General features: G+C 38.3%; 1 protein-coding gene across 2 annotated transcripts in view; it reads left to right on the top strand.

Annotated features, from left to right (window-relative positions):
* The first annotated feature begins 7,295 nt into the window (after nt 1–7,295).
* Nucleotides 7,296–23,201, top strand: part of LOC309496107 (uncharacterized protein) — a 246,674-nt gene continuing 230,768 nt past the window's right edge. The window contains exons 1-4 of one of the 2 annotated variants that reach the window (XM_082166099.1): nt 7,296–7,672; nt 7,846–7,899; nt 8,006–8,137; nt 8,341–8,939. In XM_082166099.1, the coding sequence (XP_082022225.1) occupies nt 7,342–7,672; nt 7,846–7,899; nt 8,006–8,137; nt 8,341–8,621 (798 nt within the window). In that variant the 5' untranslated portion in view covers nt 7,296–7,341 and the 3' untranslated portion in view covers nt 8,622–8,939. Of the gene's footprint in view, nt 7,673–7,845; nt 7,900–8,005; nt 8,138–8,340; nt 8,940–23,201 lie in introns of those variants that run through there. The other variant, XM_082166100.1, reaches the window with a different exon arrangement.

Below are 23,201 nucleotides of genomic sequence, written 5' to 3'. Positions count from 1 at the left end.
ATAAGGTCTGAACTGGAGATCATCATGAACCATCATGTCTAAAAAAATTTAAATATATTTACAGAAAGCTGGTTCTAAACAAAACCATCCAAAACAAAAAAAAAACTATGTAGCCTAATAAATGTGCATTTCTCCGGTGCGTTCACTAGCCTACTGCGAAGATCGCGAGTCAATCATCAACTTCATCTTTGCCAGAAGTTAAATTTAAATCGCGTGTGTGAATGAATTATGTTGTTTTAGCAAACTGTATTGCTATACTGAGATGAGTAAAAATCAACTGAAATATGTTTAAGTAAAATGTAGGCTATTTGTATAAGCAACGTATTAAACGGCAAATTAACAATATGCACTAATATTTCATGAAAACAACGTTACAGTCAGGCGAAATATGAAAGACAACATTTTGTTTAGATTTGGGTACAGTTTTTACTGTAGAATATACTGCCACATCAAATAAGCTTTTGTTTAGCAATTTCTATATATAAAATAGCCTACTATTTTTGTCAAAAATAAAGTCATCAACTAAGATGTTAGCTGTTCCAATGTTGGCTATATTCAAAGTAATGAATACATAGATAAAATGTAGGCCTATAATCTTTTTTTTTTACAAAGAAAGAGTACACTTGAAATATTGTTGAAATTGTAATTATTGTTGTTGTAACCTTTTTAACTTTGAAATATGTATGATAAAATGTATACTTTAGTTTTTACAAAGAAAGATTACACTTGAATTGTTGTTGTAATTGTAACCTTTTTAATAAAAAAATATATTTACAAGGTAGATGTAAACAAACGATTAAAAGGTAAATATAAGCCTTTTCTTTAAATAATTTTTATTGTGTTTTATTAGTGACAAATTTGGGGAGAGGATAAATATTCCAAAACTGAAAATACAGTATGAGAATTAACTGCACAATTACTAGACATGTTTTCCTTGGATATTATAGGCCAAATTGCAAGCACAATATGTGGAAAAATAAAAAAGAATTGAGATGCTTCCAACTGTTGCTCTTGCATTCTTGTGGCTCAGTGACTCACCTGAATGAATGGCTAATTAAGTATGCAGGCCCCATTGTCTCCTGAGGTGTGAACCACTACATATGCATTATCTGTGACGCCCACTCCGCATATTGGCTTTCCAAACAGAAAGTGCTTTGCAAAATTCAAATCAATGTATTGTGTTATGTGAATGATTAGGCAGGGTGATTTTCACATCATTTTGAAGAAAAAACACTAGGCAATGACATCTATTAGACAAAAGTCTTATTGGCACATATTTAGTATGTGTTTTATGGCCTTATTTCAGAAACTTTAGTTTTTAGTTTTTTCAATAACCACGCATAAACATTATTCTCTCAAAAATGCAGACATGTACATTCTTGTTGCTCACATATTATGGTAGCCCTGTTTGTGCTAAATAGTGTGTAATTTTTTTTTGCCATTAATATGTTTATAAGCAACTGAAAAAAGCACAAATGTCAGGGCATGTCAGAACATCTCAAGGACCCCAAAAACACCTCAGACCCCAGAGGGTTAAATAAGTCAGATCACTTGATTCTCACCTTTCGGAGCCCAGGCGTTGAATCGTTAGGTTGATTGACTTTCACCTTTTGTCTTTAATGGCTCTGGGATGGCTCTTGGAATTGGAGTTCCTGGCCAGTATCAGCATGTGAATAGTTATGCTTATTCAATTGGACTCAGAGTAGGGTGTGTTCCCACTTCATTTGCATGCTTTATTCAGAGTTCCTGCCTCTATGTAATCCCTCCCCCTTGGAATGTATATAGCTACAATGTATAATGTTTTAGTTAGACTTTGGTGACTGCAGCTACCGACAGCTCGTGATCTCAATAAAGAATCCTGCTGAAGAAACAACCAAGTCTCCTGGTCTTCGATTCTGAGTTTACAACACTATGCTTTTACCCTTGATTTATTTCTTAATTTACTGTTAGCTGGGGATTATTCTTTCTTGGCCAGGAAGATATTATATTTCCTAGAGTTAATAATTGTTTATGCTTTCTGTTCATTGGATGAACTGATAAAATGATCATACTATTGATTCTGCTACAGTAAATTCTGAAAATAATTAAATTATTAATTATTGATCATAATAATAATAAATAATTATATTTATACGGGCGTATAAACGCTACATAAGTAATCACAAAAACAGAGTTTACTTGTGCCAGTGACAGAGGGAAAAGTTTGGGGCTTTTGAACCAATTGAACCAATCATATTGAAGGTGACATGTTAGTCTTATTTGTTTTCTCGATTCTATAAAAACTGTTTTATCTGTGTCTTACGGTGGGATTCTCAATGGAATTTGTCTGAGATCCTCCGGCCTTGCTTCTTGGGAGAGATTCCCTGATAACTGCTCGGGAAGATCTCCTGGCTGTGATTAAAGCATTTAAAGGACATTTGCAGGTCTGTTTGTCGATTTATTCCTGCGCAGGAAGCTAGTTTAGGAAGGAAGCTAGTTTAGCAAGAAAACTAGTTAGTAAGGGAAACAAGTTAGACTAGGTGACTAATTGAGTGGGGACGTCGATTTGTAGACGAGACCCAGATAGACTAAACGTCGACAGTAGACGTTAGGGGACGTCGATTTGTAGACGAGACCCAGATAGACTAAACGTCGACAGTAGACGTTAGGGGACGTCGATTTGTAGACGAGACCCAGATAGACTAAACGTCGACAGTAGACGTTAGGGGACGTCGATTTGTAGACGAGACCCAGATAGACTAAACGTCGACAGTAGACGTTAGGGGACGTCGATTTGTAGACGAGACCCAGATAGACTAAACGTCGACAGTAGACGTTAGGGGACGTCGATTTGTAGACGAGACCAAGAATAGTTAGGTTTAGGGAAAAATCTACCACACTACCAATGAGAAGGAGGAGCAGAAGTGTGTGTGTTTATGTGTGTGTGTGTGTGTGTGTGTGTGTGTGTGTGTGTGTGTGTGTGTGTGTGTGTGTTCAAGGACACAAAGAACTGCGGTTCTACTCCTAGAAATATTACTGGAGTTCAAGGACATGAAAAGGCAGACAGCTTGCACCTGCAAGGCATTGAGAAGGATCTTTGGAAACGCTGGGAAAGTTACAACTTATGTCAATCAAGAAGATTACCTAACGTCTGTGAGAATAAAAGACTGAAGAGTTGACTGCCTCCTTGGAAACTGATGTGTCATTAAACCCCTGACACCTAGAAGCCCAGAGCTGAAGACAAGAAACCCAGAGCTGACTGCACCTATGATTCAGAGCCGGATTATTGTAGTTTACACTCACCTAAAGGATTATTAGGAACACCTGTTCAATTTCTCATTAATGCAATTATCTAATCAACCAATCACATGGCAGTTGCTTCAATGCATTTAGGGGTGTGGTCCTGGTCAAGACAATCTCCTGAACTCCAAACTGAATGTCAGAATGGGAAAGAAAGGTGATTTAAGCAATTTTGAGCGTGGCATGGTTGTTGGTGCCAGACGGGCCGGTCTGAGTATTTCACAATCTGCTCAGTTACTGGGATTTTCACGCACAACCATTTCTAGGGTTTACAAAGAATGGTGTGAAAAGGGAAAAACATCCAGTATGCGGCAGTCCTGTGGGCGAAAATGCCTTGTTGATGCTAGAGGTCAGAGGAGAATGGGCCGACTGATTCAAGCTGATAGAAGAGCAACTTTGACTGAAATAACCACTCGTTACAACCGAGGTATGCAGCAAAGCATTTGTGAAGCCACAACACGCACAACCTTGAGGCGGATGGGCTACAACAGCAGAAGACCCCGCCGGGTACCACTCATCTCCACTACAAATAGGAAAAAGAGGCTACAATTTGCACGAGCTCACCAAAATTGGACAGTTGAAGACTGGAAAAATGTTGCCTGGTCTGATGAGTCTCAATTTCTGTTGAGACATTCAGATGGTAGAGTCAGAATTTGGCGTAAACAGAATGAGAACCTGGATCCATCATGCCTTGTTACCACTGTGCAGGCTGGTGGTGGTGGTGTAATGGTGTGGGGGATGTTTTCTTGGCACACTTTAGGCCCCTTAGTGCCAATTGGGCATCGTTTAAATGCCACGGCCTACCTGAGCATTGTTTCTGACCATGTCCATCCCTTTATGACCACCATGTACCCATCCTCTGATGGCTACTTCCAGCAGGATAATGCACCATGTCACAAAGCTCGAATCATTTCAAATTGGTTTCTTGAACATGACAATGAGTTCACTGTACTAAAATGGCCCCCACAGTCACCAGATCTCAACCCAATAGAGCATCTTTGGGATGTGGTGGAACGGGAGCTTCGTGCCCTGGATGTGCATCCCACAAATCTCCATCAACTGCAAGATGCTATCCTATCAATATGGGCCAACATTTCTAAAGAATGCTTTCAGCACCTTGTTGAATCAATGCCACGTAGAATTATGGCAGTTCTGAAGGCGAAAGGGGGTCAAACACAGTATTAGTATGGTGTTCCTAATAATCCTTTAGGTGAGTGTATACTTTAATAATGAAGTTTTATTTGCCTGTACATTTTTGAAAAATAACCATTTAAAATAAATTTAATTGATTACAAAAACTGCCTACCGAAGCTTTGATTTATAGTGTTTTAAGAATTTGAATGAGAACATACCGCAGAGAGTAATTTAAAATGCTTATAATTAGGCCAGACTCGACTTACTTTATCTAACCGGAGATTAATAAATAATAAGGTATGGTGTTAAGATCAAAGTACACATCGCGAAACAACAGTTATGGTACCATAAAACAAGTTATTGTACTTTATCACAAGGGCATAAATTCAATTTCCCAAAATCTAGGGCATTCTTGTACATACAAAGTTGTAAATCAGGTTAATAATTACATTTACTGTTTTTATACATGAAATTAACTTGACAAGTTTTGTGTTGATTAATTGTAAGTGTTACATGTATAGCCTGTTATCTTCTGTATATTTTGTATATAATTAAACAGTAAAGAATGATACTGATTTCTCCTCAAATTACTTTTTTTTGTATTTATTAATCCATGCATTTATTCAGTTCTACTTCTGTTAATACGGGTTGTTGTTGCATGTGGAGGGAAATGAACATTTAAAGGAATTTTGTGGGTTCAACTAGTTCAACTCCATCAGCAACAGTTGTTTCATTAGAAAAAAGAAAATGAAGTGATGTTTACATATAATGTTGAAGCTTTATACTGTGTAAATATCCAATGTTTACTTTTTTTGTCATAAAGCTAGTAACTTTTGTAAGATATGCATATGGTTACCAGAGAGTGGTGTGAACTTCTATATCAGAGATCAGAAATATATCAGAGGTCTGGATAATCACTGGCACATGACAATAGCTAATGTATTTAATTTAAATAAACTCACTCAAACTTGCAAATGGACGTATATTTTGAGGTTATCATTCCTCACAGTTACAAAGCCTGTTTTATTAAGTTATGTGCTATAAATACTATTGAAGTGTGAGATTTTAACCTGCGTTAGCGCACAGATCCGACAATCCATTCACATTACGTGCTTCTGTGATTATCCGTCCCATAAGGATGCAAACCGCTGATCTATATGTATATAGAACTATATGTATATAGACCTGCAAATCAGGTTTATTGGCAGAATTTACAGACGTTCAGCTGTTTGCAGTGAACAAATCAAACGTAACGTAAATCAAAAAGTAATTGAAATAGCTCAATACAACAAATGTTTCTAGTGGTTTCCCCAAATTTTACTGAAAATGCAACTTTTCATGACTTCTGCAGTTTCAAAATGATTCAACCCCCAGAATAGAATCCCTCACAACAGCACAAATCTCAAGCACACCTGATGCAACTAATCAAGGGCTACATTAGTTGCACCAGGTGTGCTTGAGCTAGAACACACAAAATATATGAACTGGCTAGTTTTGTTGAGTGTTTACGTTTGACTGCAAGTTAGAAATATGGCTAAGTCAAAAGAATGGCCCAAAAAGTTAAGAGAAGATTTCATCAGGAACAGAATACAAAAAGATAGAGAAGGCACTAAATGGTTCTAGAGATACAGTTGGAAGCATAGTTTGCAAGTTCCAAGTTAAAGGAACAGTGGTTACACTACCTGGACGGTGTAGAAAAAGGCAGCTATCATCGGCTACAACCAGATTTCTGATAAGGCAGGATCGGAAAAACCCTCAAGTGACTGCAAAAGACCTGCAGCAAGACTTGGTGGAAACAGGCACTGAAGTTTCAGTTTGCACAATAAGGCTCGTACTAAACGCATGCCATAACTCCAAGACGTACACCACTACTGCCTCAAAAGCTCAAGAAAAGTCGGCTCCAATTTTCTCAAAATCATATAAATAAGCCACAGAAGTTTTGGGATTCGGTTCTGTGGGGCGATGAAAAACAAAACTGGACCTTTTCGGCCCTCTGGATCAGCGGTATGTCTGGAGGAAAAAGAATGAAGCGTATGCTGAAAAGAACACACTGTCTACATTTAAGCATGTTGTAACTCAGTGATCCTCTGGCACTAGAAACCTGCTGCATGTGGAAGGCAAGATGGATTCATATAAGTATCAGGAAGTACTAGGAGAAAACATCATGCCGTCAGTGAAGAAGATGAAGCTTGGGCGTCATTGGACCTTCCAACAGGACAATGATCTCAAACATACCTCAAATTCTACCAAGGCTTGGTTTTAGAGGAAGTCCTGGAAGATTCTACAGTGGCCTGACTTGAACCGCATAGAAAATCTCTGGTGGGATTTGAAGAAGGCGGTTACATCAGCAAACCCAAGAATATTACTGAACTGGAGGCCATTGGCTCTTGAGGAATGGGCTAAGATTCCTCAGAAACACTGCCAGAAGCTGGTGTCTACTAAGTACTAAAGATGCTTGCCATGAAGGGGTTGAATAATTTTGAGACTGCAGAAGTCATTGAAAGTTGCATTTTCAGTTGAATTTGCGGAAAGCACTTGAAACATTTGTTGTATTGAGCTATTTTAATTACTTTTGTTTGATTTGTTCATCGAAAACAGCTTAAGGTCTGTAAATTTAGCCAAAAAACCTGATTTGCAATGGGGGTTGAATAATTTCGATTGCAACTTTATGTATGCGTGTATACCTATAACTTTGAAAAAGTTTTTAGTTGAGATTTTCTGTTGAGATCAACAGTGTTGTAAATAGAGATAAACATCTACTGAACCCGGAACATCCCTTTGATTATGATTAACCATTACCTTGAACTACTTATTTATCTGAAGCAATATAAATAATTTACATAAGACAGTAAATCAGGACACTATAAAAGCAACACGAGAGGGAGTGAGAATGACAGAGCAAGAGCTGGAAACAAACATCAGTGAAGAATGAAGGGTTTAGTATGTTTACTGCTGCTGTTGGAAACCTTTGTGTGTGTCGTACAGCATCAGGTAGATGGAGGACTCAATGAGAATGAGATCAGTCAACAGCTCAGATCTGAGGACGGAAGACAGAATCCACCTCAAACAGACACTTTGAGAGATGAAGCTTCAACTGACAGCCAACAAAACTACCATCAGTTCTTCACTGACATCCATGCAGCACTGAGAGAACTGACCGCCACCGTTACAGAGCAGAAAACAAACATCAGAGCTTTAGAGACGAGACTGAGGGAACAACAGACGTTTATCCTGGAAGAGATGAACAAGAAAAATGATGGTACCTCACCAAAACATTCTCTCTTTTATCAATGATCCTCAAAGTAAAACACAAATGCAATACAATGCATAGTGTAAATGTTAGTGTAAAATTTAGTGTATAATGTGTAAGTTGTGTATATATTACAATAAGCAGTGTGAATGTCATTTAACAGAATCTATATTCCTTCACAGGAATTTCGAATCTTACTCTGAGTCAAGTGGAGGAGTTGAGAAAGGAAAATAGAGGTTATGAGAGTGAATAGAGAGTGAATGTTAAATTCAGTGTATACATTCTCAGTGTAATATAGTAATATATATCACAATATTGCTTATGTTTTTTTTAAAATAACAGGCAGAGAAATAGCTTTTTCAGCTTCATTGATGAAATCTGACAGTGGATATATTGGTCCTTTTACCTCTGAAAACACACTAACCTACAGGAACGTCATCACAAACATAGGGAACGCCTACAACCTAATTACAGGTAATGATCAATGAAATGAGTCATAAAACTCAGTTTATAGTAATGAAAACCCTTCTGCTCCATTCAGACCTCTCTGCAGTTGTGTAATGTGTATTAGAGAATTTAATGATCAGCCATCTTTCTAAACTATTACACAGTGTACTTGGTAATTAAGCAATCATACAGGAAACAGCTGATTCTGTATCTCTTGTTATTTGATTTAGGTGTTTTCACAGCCCCACTGAAAGGAGCGTACATGTTCAGAATCTCTGTATATGGTCATGGAGGAACTGCAGCAACTGCATCCATTTTTAAGAATGGAGAGCGTATGGTTATGGCACATGAATATCAGGCTAGGGATCGGTTAAACTCCTCTAATGGAGTTGTGTTGATCCTGGAGGTTGGAGATGTTGTCTATGTGAGACTTTGGTCTGGCAGCAGGTTATATGATGACCAGTATAACTACAACACTTTCAGTGGTTTCCTACTGTTTCCCTTAATATAACAGGAACTTTGCAGAATATGGTTCCAATAATTCCGAACCTTCAGCGTATGATTTAAGATGAAAATCATGAAGAGTCAGTAACATGAACCTGTGTTAAAGAGGAATAATGTGCGTTTGAAATTTGCAATAGATATCTGTATAAAAGTCAGTATGAGACACTATAATCATAAGTTCTGAGCTGTCTATACATGTACCTTTGAATAAATCACGTGACTCACAAGTATTTGTTAAATAGTAAATCTAGAATGTAAAATAATACCTTTTTAAGTGTATCATGTTATTAATCCTTGATCTGCATCTCTTCATCCTACATAAATAAATAACTAATAATAAATAATAAAGAGATAGTCGCATTTTCTTTTCTTCATTTTTTATGAATATTTCCTCAATAATATTTGCTTTAAAGCACTCATGAGATCATGTTTATCAGTCCCACCTGGATTGTGTGTGTGTGTGTGTGTGTGTGTGTGTGTGTGTGTGTGTGTGTGTGTGTGTGTGTGTGTGTGTGTGTGTGATTTTTTTGCGATTAAAATTACTGATTTTGTGGTGGCAATTTCCAGAAGGGTGGGCCTAATTTCCTTAGGATTGGGCTATTCAGAGGTGGAAAGTAACTAATTACAAATACTTTCGTTACAGTACTTGAGTGGATTTTTTCTACTTTCTTGAGTATAATTAAATTGTGGTACTTTTACTTTTACTTGAGTTGAATAAAAATAAAGTATTCAACTTCACTACATTTATTTTTCACCAAAAGTACAAAGTACTTCGACAAAGGTGCCGACGGAGCAACAGGGCAAGCTGACATTTGACAGACATTTTTCAAACTACTGTGGTAGAGCCCTGTGCTTCAGCCAATCGCTCTTGGCAACAGGAAAAGCTAGCATACCGTCAAACACTACAATTTATGAGTTTAATATCATGTTTTGCTTCAAAATCACAATGTCAATCGTGTTTGAAATTACTTCTGTGGTTTCATGTTGCAGAGTGAGAATATATTATTTTTGTAACGGGGACAACAGAATAAGTGTTAAGTGTAATTTACCCAATAGAGGTTAGGCTCTAGGAGGATTTTAAAGTATAAAATTTGGGCCAAATTAAATTCAAGTCAACAGCCGGCAATTTTATTGCAAAGACTCAAAAAAAATTTTGAGTGAATTTTTTTTTACAATGTACATGAATACACAATTGTCTGGTTTCCACTCAACACCATCAAAAAAAAAATGGTTCGTATGGAGACCAAAGTTGAATGTGAAGTCCAGGAAATAAAATAAAATAAAATAAAATAAAATAAAATAAAATAAATAAAATAAAATAAAATAAAATAAAATAAAATAAAATAAAATAAAATATAGCTGCGAGCAGCGATTACGGGCCCAAGCCGGTGGCACCGGGGTGGCGGTGCCGCCGGCTTTGGCCCTTCATTGCTGCTCGCAGCAATATTTATATTTATATTTATATTTATATATATATATATATATATATATATATATATATATTATAATATATTTTATAATATAATATATTTTATATATACTGTATATTAGGGATGTCCCGATCAGGTTTTTTTGCCCTCGAGTCCGAGTCCGAGTCATTTGATTTTGAGTATCTGCCGATACCGAGTCCCGATCCGATACTTAATACATAAAAAAAAGAATAAAGAAGAGCGAAAAAACAGATCCAGGATGTTCCTTATTTTTTATTTAATTCACCTTATTTTAACAAACAGAGCACTTCTGTGAGGTAGCTTGAACAATCAAGTAATAAATAAATTCTTCACTTTTGGACTTTAGTGCAACAGTAAATATAAAAAAGTCTAATATATAAACAAATAGCACCTCAACTTAAAATACCCGGCAGGCATGTAAACAAATAAAAAATAAAAGTGCTACAGTGTTTGCAAAGCCAGTAATGTGCTTTTAGGAACTGCACTCCTAAGCCGGTTTCACACTACACTGTTAGCAGAGCGTGCAGTGCGTATTTTTTTCGCCGCCCATGTTAACAGATTAAACCAGGCTTTAGAGCATTCACACCACGCGCAGAGGTGGCGCGGCAGTGCGTAGCAGAGCAGAAGTGCCGCGATCGTTTCGGCGCCGAGTCTATTTTTGCTGCGCCGCTTTTGCTGAATTAAAGTGACAATACATTGATCATGGCCAAAATACACCGCAGTTTTATCCAAAAAGTGCATTGATGATATCTATTGTGGTTTAAACAGCCAATCAAATGACCAACAGCAATTTAAAAAGAAAACAAATGTCCAAAAACAAACTTGTTGCCATAACAATAAAAACAAAGATGAACCAAAAGTTATATAAATGAAATTATTAATAAAATAAGCTTCTTGACAAGTCTTTTCTCTTAAATGTATTTGAAAACGAAATAAAGCAATGCCAACTTATCCATCATAGAGTACTCTGTCTGTAGCCTACACAACCCGCGGTTCAGCCGCGTGTGACAAACGCTGCCAGTGTGAAAGCAAAACGCGCGTGTCCTGCTCCTGCTCACCATACACACTGCTCCTGCGCTGCTTATGCTCTGCTAACACGTGCAGTGTGAAAACGGCGTAACTCTGTGCCACCGCATAACTATATATGTGTTAAAAAATAATGAGAATATATATATACATATATATCCGAGTCCTGATCGGGAGGTAACGTCCGATTCCGATCGAGTCTGAAAACACGTGATCGGGCCCGATTTCCGATCACGAGATCGGATCGGGACATCCCTACTGTATATATATACAGGGCTTGACATTAACACCCGCCAACCCGCCAAATGCGGGTGGATTTTGCTCGTGGCGGGTAACGCAGTCACTCCAACTAGCCACTTTGGCGGGTTGAATAATTGTAGTCTTTTCAAAAGGCATCTGAAATAAGTGTGACACTACGACACTACAAATCCCATAGGGCTGTCAACGTCAACGAATATTCTAAATTCGAATATATATTCGAATAGTTTTAAAAAACAGAATTTCGACGGTGAAAATTTATATTCGAATGTGGAAAAACACCCGCGGTAGCAGAGGCGCGGCTGTCTGCTTTGCGAGTGGGCGCGCTGCCTGAGGGATAATTTTATTTAACGTTAAACAGAAACATTTCTGAAGTGTAGGCTACTGTACTGACTGAATAGATACTGCATGAATAAGGTAGGTTAGATACAGCAGTTTCATGCACTGCAGGCTTCCACTGGTTTGATTATTTACCGTTTCATGTCAAGGAAAAGTTCCATGTTTACCACAGCACAGCTCGCTCGGAGCGTTCAATGTCGGTTCTATATACTGTAAAACTTCAATTAATGTTAATAATATTTGTTTCAATCACTGAATGAAGCCTGCTATATAAGAGTCGCGACCTTAAATTGCTTGCACAAAACTCTTGATCAGCACTCAACATTTGCTTATTGTTGTTGTTCATTTAAACTGCACAGAGCGCGTGACGCCTCATTCATGCCGCAAGACCTCCAGACACGCGTAAACGCGTCTTTACACTCGCGCCAGACGCTCTATTCGCGTTTGGTGTGAACGCAGCTTGAGGGAGGGCGAGAGAGAGAAAGAGTGCCTGCGAGTGAGCGAGCGAGAGTGAGTGAGGTCTGCGGTCTTGGCCATTAGTTGATTTACTTGTTTTCGTGTAGGTAATACGTTGTCAAATATGTTTAAACTTAAATAAACTACCTATACAAGTAGTTATGTCTCTTTGTATTAATTTGTCCTGTTATCAAAATGTGCAACCAGATGTTCGAATAGTTCTATGTGGTTTTTTTTAGAGGGAATATTCGAAGGTCATTTTTGAGCAATTTTGACAGCCCTAATGAGTATTGTCGCTAGTGACCAACAACAAAGAATCGAAGAGACAGCTAGCTGCCCTGCTGGAGTTATGTCGTATGCCGGTGGAGCAATGTGGCAACATATAATACATAATACATGGTTTTATTTTAAAAAAAGGAGCTTTACACACAACCTTATCAGAGCTAATGATAATGACCTGTATTGTTATATATTTATGTAGTCTTGATTTGGGTGGATGTAACAATGGTTTTACATTTAAAAGGGTTGTAAATCTAGTTCAAGTAAATTTTAGCACGCCATAGTCCACTTTTATCAGGTAATTTCACAACAACAAAAATGTGGCTAGTAAAAATGCTGTGTGGCTAGTAACTTTGGAAAACCACTAGCCACATTGGCTAGTGAGGAAAAAAGTTAATGTCAAGCCCTGTATATATATATATATATATATATATATGCAAGGCAAGGCAAGGCAAGTTTATTTATATAGCACATTTCATACACAATGGCAATTCAAAGTGCTTTACATAGAAGAAATTAAAATAATAAAAAGAAATAAGAATAATTAAAACAGTTTAGAAAAATAAAAAATAAAATACAGTACAAACAGTCGGACGAACAGCGGCACAGTGCTCATTCAGTAAATGCATAGCTAAACAGATGTGTTTTGAGTCTGGATTTGAATGTGACTACAGTAGGAGCACATCTGATCTCCTCTGGAAGCTGGTTCCAGCTGCGGCTGGCATAATAGCTAAAAGCGGACTCGCCATGCTTAGAGTGAACCCTTGGTATTTCAAGCTGATATGATCCTAATGATCTGAGTGATCTGTTGGGTTTATATTCAGTGAGCATATCTGCAATGTATTGAGGTCCTAGGCCATTGAATGATTTATATACCAGTAATAATACTTTAAAATCAATCCTAAATTTAACTGGGAGCCAGTGTAAAGACCTGAGGACTGGTGTGATATGTTCATATTTTCTGGTTCTGCTCAGAATCCTGGCGGCAGCGTTCTGTATGAGCTGCAACTGTCTTATGGTCTTTTTGGGAAGGCCAGTGAGGAGTCCATTACAATAATCCACCCTGCTGGTGATGAAAGCATGCACAAGTTTCTCTAGGTCTTGTCTGGAAACAAAGCATCTAATTCTTGCAATATTTTTCAGATGATAGTATGCTGATTTAGTTATTGCTTTGACATGACTACTGAAACTAAGCTCTGACTCTAGTGTCACACCAAGATTCCTGACTTGATTTTTGGTTGTTTGACCCCTAGAGTGGAGGTATGCGTTCACCTTGAGAACTTCATCTTTGTTTCCAAACGCAATGACTTCAGTTTTGTCTTTGTTTAACTGAAGAAAGTTTTGACACATCCAACTGTTGACTTCATCAATGCATTGGCACAGGGAGTCAATGGGGCTATAATCGTTGGGCGATAGGGCTAAGTAGAGCTGTGTGTCGTCTGCATAGCTGTGGTAAGTAATTTGGTTCTTTCTCATTATTTGGCTCATTGGGAGCATATACAGCAGGGGTCACCAACTACATTTGTCGGAGGGCCAGAATTTTACTGGACACTCACCTTGGGGGCCGGACCCCCAAAAAATTGAAATAAAAATATAATTTTGGCATAAAATTATCACTTAATGTTTATTATTTGTTTATATTTTTTCATTTCATTACAAAACTGAAGGCATTTTTAGCCTTTATGAGTCAGGCTCCTATCACTTGTACCACAGTCAACCACCAGGAGTGATAGAGATACTTTGTCTCAATTCAAGTAAACTTTATTTATAGAGCACTTGAAAAACAAACAGATAAAACAAAGTATCGATATAGGGCTGTCGTCCCTGGCTTCAGCGCTAATACAGTTTCAGTTAGTGGAAGGAAAAGGACTCTTAACACAGGTAGGCTAAAATGGCACTCTCAAAGGCCATGAAACGAAAAGTTGACGCGGAAAACAGATCCTTTAATGACGAATGGACTGAAAAGTACGCATTTATCATGCCAACCTTCAGAAATGCGTTACCTGTGTGCCTCATTTGCAACGAAACTGTTGCTGTTGCAAAATAATATAATCTGCGCCGTCACCACAACACTAAACACACAAATTTCAAGGATTCATATCCTGAGCAGTCAGAGGCCCGAAAGAGAAAAATTGCCACATTGAAATCTGCGTACTCCCGTGCAAGTGGCATTATTACTCGAGCTTTAACTGATCAAGAGAGAGCAACGTGTGCATCAATGCAGGCTGCCTGGGTGCTTTGCAAACATAATCGACCTTTCACAGAAAGTGAGGTTTTCAAGGAGTGCATGGTCACAGTTCTGGAGGAACTTGCCCCCGACAAATCCATGGACAGAATTATTGCAGCTGTCAAACAAATACCTCTCTCTGCTTCAACTGCCGCGCGTCGTGTACACGTCTTGGCAGAGCATGTCCAGCAAGTTGTCATTGAAGGGATCAAGGAAGCCAAATACATTTCGTTGGCCATTGATGAGTCCACGGACAATACGGATATCTCACAGTTGTGCGTTTTTGTCAGATTCTTTGATGGCAAAGATTTCCGAGAGGAGCTGCTGGCATTGCTTCCGCTGGAGGACAACACCACTGCTGACATCATCTTCGGAAAACTGGAGGATTTTTTTAAAAGTCATGGATTGTCCTTTGATAAAATCAACCTGATAGTGACAGATGGAGCACCTGCTATGATTGGCAAAAACAAGGGTCTGGTGAGCAGAATAAAGACTGTCGCTCCTAAAACTAACGCGCTTCACTGCATTATCCATCAAAGTGTGCTGTGCGCAAAGCTAAGTGGGGAGCTCAAAGAGGTGATGGAGAAAACAATGAAAATTATCAACCACATCAGAGGAACCTCAAGCACACAGCATCGCCTGTTCCGCAAATTTGTGCTCGAATCCGAGGCTTCTCATGATGACCTGTTACTCCACAATGACGTGCGCTGGCTCAGTAAGGGCAAAGCACTGGAGCGCTTCGTTGAACTCAGTGCCCAGGTAGTGGAGTTTTTGAAACAAAGCAAAGCAAAAGCGGCAGCTGACCATCTCCGCACCATGCAGGACAGCGAATATATGTCCAACGTTGCATTTTTGACAGACATTTTCTCGCATTTGAATGCACTTAATCTCCAGCTGCAAGGAAAAGAGAAATCAGTGGTGGATCTGGTGGAAAAACTCGATGCGTTTGGGAACAAACTTGACCTTTTTAACGCAGATTTGTTGTCGGGGAGGCTGTTGCATTTCAGCACACTGAAGAAGGTGGGACAAAGCCACGTAACAGACAGGATGAAGAAATTCATCACACAATTAAAAGACAACTTCTCCTCCAGGTTCGATGACTTTTTAATTCCCAGGGATGTCATTGGATTTGTGCGTGATCCTTTCAGCATCAACCCAAGTGGAGAATTCTCCACAAACGCAGTGAAAATGATGTCTTTGGACGAAGCGGCCATTCAGAGCGAGCTGGCTGAAATCCAGGCCGCAGGGGACCTGAAGGCTGCTCTCCATGGTGCTGAAAACCTGGGCGCATTTTGGTTGTCCTGTCCCGAGGAGTATGGTACATTGAAGACGCTGGCTATGTATGTGCTCACCATGTTCGGTTCGACGTACACCTGTGAGGCTGCGTTCTCCAAAATGAACAACATAAAAACACATGAGAGGAACCGGCTGTCACACCAGTCCTTGGATGACTCTTTGCGCATAAGTCTGACAGCGGCCAAGCCTGATGTAAAAAAGTTGGTGTCAGAGGGGAAATGTAATTTTAGCCATTGAGCAGTGTGAGTAACCTATTTCAGCCTTGTGATTTGAAATCGCTATAGCCCACTTAACGTTTTATTTGATGTGCAAACATTATTTGTATCCTGTTTTTGTTCGGATACCAGGTTAGTATTTATTTACCATGCTATTTTAAGTTATGCCAGCCAGTTGGTTTTCTCTCCTTTTTTTGTACAGAGAAGTCTGGTTTGAAGTTTGTTGAGACTTTGAAATAAAAACCAAACGTTAAGTAGGGGGCATAAGGAAAAGTTATGTGTGGAAAATAACAAGAACTGTGTGAAACAATAAATGTAAAAAAAAAAAAAAAGTGGAGCGAGTTTGTCCTCATTTCGGAATAAAGCCTAAATAGAGTCATAATTGGTGGGGATTACTGATAGTTAAGAGTCTCAGTCGTTGTTGCTATTTTCAGTTGCTTTAATAGTGTGGACCACATGATATATTCTCCTCTTTTTTTTTTCTTTTTTTTTTTCAATTTTCGAATCCAGTCGCGGGCCGGATTGAACGGTTCGGCGGGCCAGATTCGGCCCGCGGGCCGCCAGTTGATGATCACTGATATACAGGTTGAACAGGAGTGGCGCAAGAATTGAGCCTTGAGGGACTCCGCATGTCATGGATGTCCACTCAGACTTATGGTCTCCTATACTCACATAATAACCTCTCCCATCTAAGTATGACCTGAACCATTTTAGGACTATCCCAGAAAGCCCCACCCAGTTTTCCAGCCTGTCCAGAAGTATGTTGTGATCGACAGTGTCAAATGCAGCACTGAGGTCGAGTAGTACCAGCACTGATAATTTGCCTGAGTCAGTATTTAAGCGAATATCGTTTATTATCTTTATGAGCGCTGTCTCTGTGCTGTGGTGCGGTCGGAAACCAGACTGAAAATTGTCAAAGTATCCATTCGAGCATAAGAATTTGTTCAGCTGATTGAAGACAACTTTTTCAATGATCTTGCCTATGATAGGAAGATTTGAGATCGGCCTATAGTTGCTTAATATGGTCTTATCCAGATTGTTCTTTTTCAGGAGGGGCTTGACAACTGCAGTTTTCAGGGAGTTTGGAAAACTCCCAGAGAGAAGTGAAGCATTTACCACTTCTAGAAGATCTGCTTCTAAACTGTTTAACACACTTTTGAAAAAAGATGTGGGAAGTGTGTCAAGAGCGCAGGTTGATGTTTTAAGGTGCTGTACGGTTTCTTCCAAAATTTTGCCATCAATTTCTTTGAAATCAGACATAGTAACTACCTTCTCAGGTGGTTTGATCTGTCTGACCCCAGCGCAAGTCAAGGATGTGCTGATCACCTTTCTGATATTATTGATTTTCTCAGAGAAGAAAGAAGCAAACTCACGGCACTTGCTGTCTGAGAGCATTTCACTGGGAATCTGGCTTGGGGGGTTTGTCAGTCTCTCTACAGTAGCAAAAAGAGTGCGTGTGTTGTTTAAATTGCTGTTTATAATATTTGAGAAGAAAGTCTGTCTAGCTTTGCCTAGTTCCATATTGAAAGCATGAAGGCTGTCTTTGTAGATGTTATAATGGACTACAAGTTTTGTCTTCCGCCACATGCGCTCTGCTTTTCTGCTTTGTCTTTTCATATTTTGCACTGCTGTTGAGTTTCTCCAAGGTGCTTTTTGTCTGCCACTCTTCTTCCTGACTTTCACAGGAGCAATATCATCAATTACACCTTTAACTTTTGAGTTAAAAGAATCAAGGAGAAAATCAACAGAGTCTGCAGATATGCTTGGTGTCAAAGATATAGCCTTCATAAATAGGACACTAGTGTTCTCATTTAAGCATCTCTTCTTGACAGACACAGATCTAGCTTCAGTGGCAGGAGAGATCAATATATCAAAGAAAATACAGAAATGATCAGACAGTGCTACATCCTTAATAACAATCGAAGAAATGTTTAGACCCTTACTGATAAGTAAATCTAAAGTGTGTCCACGATTGTGTGTGGGTCCATGTACATGCTGAGTCAGATCAAAAGTTTTTAAAACAGTTTTGATTTCTTTTGCCATATTGTTTTCTGCATTATCTATATGGATGTTAAAATCTCCAGCAATGGCAAAACAGTCAAACTCTGAGGTAATTGTTGATAACAGTTCTGTAAAGTCCTCAGCAAAGGCTGGAGAGTATTTTGGAGAAAAGTAAATAGGTAAATAATGAAAAGTAAAATGCGTGGAGCACCTTTTAACACAATACCCAGATATTCGAAAGACAAGTAATTCCCAAATGATATTTGCTTACATTGATAGATATCTTTAAAAAGCGCAGCTAGACCCCCACCTCTCTTTACAGCTCTGCAGACACTCATAAAAGTAAAGTTAGGAGGGGATGTTTCATTGAGGATTGTTGCACTGAAGCTGTCTTCTAACCAGGTTTCATTTAGAAGCATAAAATCCAGGTTGTTTGTGGTTATTAAGTCGTTGACTAGAAGTGATTTATTTTTAAGTGAGCGAATGTTTAAAAGAGCTAACTTAACAGACTTACTTTTCCCCACAGCAATATTAGTTTGACGTGTAATAGGCACCAGATTAGTTGGGTTTGCTGTACGGCTATTGAAGGCCTTAGACTTTCTATCTTGTAATAGAACAGCAATAGAGAAAGATACAGGCACACTGGGTTCCCGCTTGTTTTGTAAACATTTGAGAAAGTTACTATTCTTACTATATATATACTAATATATATAAAAGACAGAAACCTTATTACCTTATTCTGATTTTATGATACACTCAAAATATTCCACAACAAACCCTTTAAATTTAATGTAAAAATGAAAACGATAGTAAGCAGTGTTGGGCTCATGTAACTCTCTCATTAGAATCAAAATGTTTCAACATTTGCAATGTATTTGGATGCTAAACTTTTCTTTATTATAGGCTTTGTACTTCACTCGTGTTCCAATATCGACAAAATCATCCTCTTCACACGCGCAAAAATGTGCTTGGAAACATCACAGTGAGGCGCTGCTAACTGTGAATGGTAAATTCAATTGAAAAAAAAGAATAAAATGGGTTTAGTTCCAGGGCCGGATATAGGCATGGGCAAGGAGGGGCAATGCCCCCCCAAATGCCGTGACTGCCCCCCCCCCCAAACGTGATGGCATGCAAAGATCCCAAATTTAAAAAATATTTCAAGAAAAATGGTCAGAGTGAGGGGACATTCTAAAACGCTTAACGTGAAAAACGCTTAAAGGGTTAGTTCACCCAAAAATGAAAATTATGTCATTAATGACTCACCCTCATGTCACTCCAAACCCGTAAGTGATGGTCAACATTGACGCACCAGATAACACGTCAGCAGCGTCTTACGTCAGCAGCGTCAATGTGGACTCGTGAACGCGGATGGAAAACAGAATGGAAGAGAATACAATGTTGAATAAAGTCGTAGTTTTTGTTAATTTTGGACCAAAATGTATTTTCGATGCTTCAAAACATTCTAAATAACCCACTGATGTCACATGGACTACTTTGATGATGTCTTTATTACCTTTATGGACGTGAACAGTGACACGTCCATTGACTTACAATGGAGGAACAGAAAGCTCTCGGAATAAATCTAAAATATCTTAAGATGTCTTCAGAAGAGAAACGGAGGTCTTACGGGTTTGGAATGACATGAGGGTGAGTCATTAATGACATATTTTTCATTTTTGGGTGAACTAACCCTTTAACGTGGCTTACTGTACTAAGACAGTGATATTAAAAGACCAAAATCAGAACACATCATATTTATAAACCATACTATGTATAAAAAATCAGATGAGCCCAGAATATGAACGCAACGCGTTTAGTAACACGTTAAGCGTTTTTCCTCCCATAGAAAACCATTATAAGAAAAGGCTTAATGTGGCTTACTGTACTAAGACAGTGATATTAAATTACCAAAATCAGTACACATCATATTTATAAACCATAGTATGTATAAAAAATCAGATGAGCCCAGAATATGAACGCAACGCGTTTAATTACACGTTAAAGTCCCTGTAAAGTCAAAATTAAGTATGTGTTCTGAGTTTGTCACACCACAGAAACATGTGTTAATAGCCACCCAGCCAAATTTGAATGATAAAAAAAGCCGGCAAGTACATAAAATAAGCTATCAAAATCTTGATAAAATGAGCAGTAGTCTCTGCTCTCAAATGCTGGGGGCGTGTCCGCTGGCTGCGCTGAAACCACGCCCACTCGCGGGAAAGCTGCCGTCGCCACACTCAACTGTCACCGCTACAGACGGAATGGATGCTCCTAGGTTTTACAAAGCCATGTTCGAGCCTGGACTAACGTTACCTACTATAATTATAACATAAGCACACAAGGCAACTTACACTCATTGGTGGGCTCGCACTGCCGACGATGGCATCAGTTATCCGCGCGACGGGAGGATGAAGGCCGAGGTGGGAGATAATCGGTTCGGCCCCATTCACCAGTAACAGCGGATTATCTGAATCCCAGTTGTCTCCGACGAAAGTTTATAAAACTATCCCGTGTAAAATGATCACTACAGAGGCGGGTTTTGGCGGTGATCCTCAGCTGTCCATCAAGGTGGCTCTTCACAAAATGAATCCACCTCTTCTTGATGTGATCGTTTTTCGTAAATTTAAATAAGGACACCGATCTGTTTTGTACGTGATCGCATCCAGGTAGTACTCATTTCCGTGACGAAGGCATAGCTAGCTAGCAAACTGTAGGCTGTAGTAACTAATAGTACTGATAGTAACTCGCGATCGGCAAACTGATGTGAATGAATGTGCTATATTGTTAGGGGAGGGGCAGCGTCAGAGGCTCTAGTGCGTCATCAAGTAGGGGCGTGTCCAGGAGCTCAGGGGCTTCAGTGCGTCATCGAGCCCCCGTTTTAGCCCCGCCAAAAAAATCCGGAACACAGCAATGGTGAAAAACTGTTTAACGGTCTAACTCGACAATTCAGTACTTCACAGTTCACAGTCTTTGTAATATGTTTTAGTAATACATTATAACATTTATAATGTTTTTAGAATTTTTTTTTTTAGAATTGTCTTTACAGGGACTTTAAGCGTTTTCCTCCCATAGAAAACCGTTATAAGAAAAGGCTTAACGTGGCTTACTGTACTAAGACAGTGATATTAAATTACCAAACTCTGCACACATCATATTAATAAACCATACTATGTATAAAAACTCAGATGAGCCCAGAAATTGAACGCAACGCGTTTAATTACACGTTATGCATTTTCTCCCATAGAAAACCATTATAAGAAAACGCTTAACGTGGCTTACTGTACTAAGACATTAATATTAAATTACCAAACTCTGCACACATCATATGTATATACCATAGTATGTATAAAAACTCAGATGAGCCCAGAAATTGAACGCAACGCGTTTAATTACACGTTATGCATTTTTCTCCCATAGAAAACCGTTATAAGAAAACGCTGTGGAGTAAAAAAAAAAAACTTTTCCCCACGCCCCTTTTTAGAGCACATGGTTGCCTCCAACCAATCACAAATCTTTGTTTTTGATTCGTCCAATCACCACACAATGTAATCTTTTGAAATGCATGCAACTGTCATCTGTAGGTATATAAGACACTGTCAAGTGGCACAAACTGTCATTTCTGTCACCTTGCTAGTTTCGCTGTATATGTCTTTCCGTTATTCAGTTGGATTCAGATTTTTGGAATCTAAATTTATTTAATCTAAAAGCCTTTTTAAAGGCTACAACTCATTATCACTGGTGTCATATATTACAGGGTATTCTTAATATACATATATTATATTATATACTATTATATATATTATATACTATATTATATATACTATATTATATTATATACTATAATATATTATAGTATAGTATTATAGGAACCAAAAGAAGAATGCACGGTAATTAACATCTCAAAAAATATATTAACACAAGACTCTGTGAATGTGCTATCAAAAGGATTGACTTTTTCCCCTACAAGTGAAGCTAATGCATTTAAAACTAAGGTGGACCTTTTTAGGTTCTATAGAAACCTTCATTTGTAATGGATAAATGTTCATATATTGTTGAAGCTCAAAGACAATTAGGAAATAATATGTATTATGAGCAATTGCAAAGAAATCCAATTGTAAAAATGAAAAACGAATTGAGGGACATTTTATCCTATGGTAGAGACCAAAAATGGATCTCAGACAATGAATTTGTTTTTCTAATGAATGAGAATCCCCAAATGCCATGTTTCTACATGTTGCCTAAGATCCATAAGAATTTAGAACAACCTGAGGGTAGACCCATTATCTCAGGCAATGGATCTTTGACTGAGCCCTGCTCCCAATTTGTGGACTTTTTTATAAAACCTCTAGTGCGGAATCTCCCTTCTTTCATTGAAGACACTACTGATGTGCTATGTAAACTTATGAATATCACAAATGTTAAAGATTGTTATTTGGTGACTCTAGATGTAGCCTCCCTATATACCAATATTAATCATCAGGAAGGCCTATTAGCCTTACAATACTATTTGATACATAGGTCGGAGACGTCACCACCTAACCATTTTTTACTTTCTCTCACAGAATGGATTTTAAACAATAATGTGTTCCTCTTCCAAGACAATTTCTTTAGACAGCTCAAGGGCACAGCGATGGGTGCATGTTTTGCTCCTAATTATGCTAATTTAATTTTAGGTCACTGGGAAGAGCAATACATATATAATCGATCCAATAACAAATTCTGTGACAAGATGGTATTTTGGGGACGCTTTATTGATGATATCCTTTTTGTTTGGTCTGGAAATGAGGAAGAACTTTTGCAGTTTCATGAGTACATCAATACAACTAACCCAAATATAAAACTTTCAATTGAACATTCAAAAACATCTATAAATTTTTTGGACTTGACTATCTCCATAGATGACAATAATCTCTTATACACAACAATATATAGGAAAAGCACAGATAGAAACACTTTATTGAGGGCTGACAGCTTCCATCCAAGGAGCCTGAAAGATAACATTCCTTTTGGACAATTTCAGCGTCTTAGACGCATTTGTAACA

This window comes from Leuciscus leuciscus, assembly GCF_965113295.1.
Source record: "Leuciscus leuciscus genome assembly, chromosome: 4".
In the NCBI taxonomy this organism is placed as follows: domain Eukaryota; kingdom Metazoa; phylum Chordata; class Actinopteri; order Cypriniformes; family Leuciscidae; genus Leuciscus; species Leuciscus leuciscus.
This window is presented reverse-complemented; position numbering and strand designations above follow the sequence as displayed.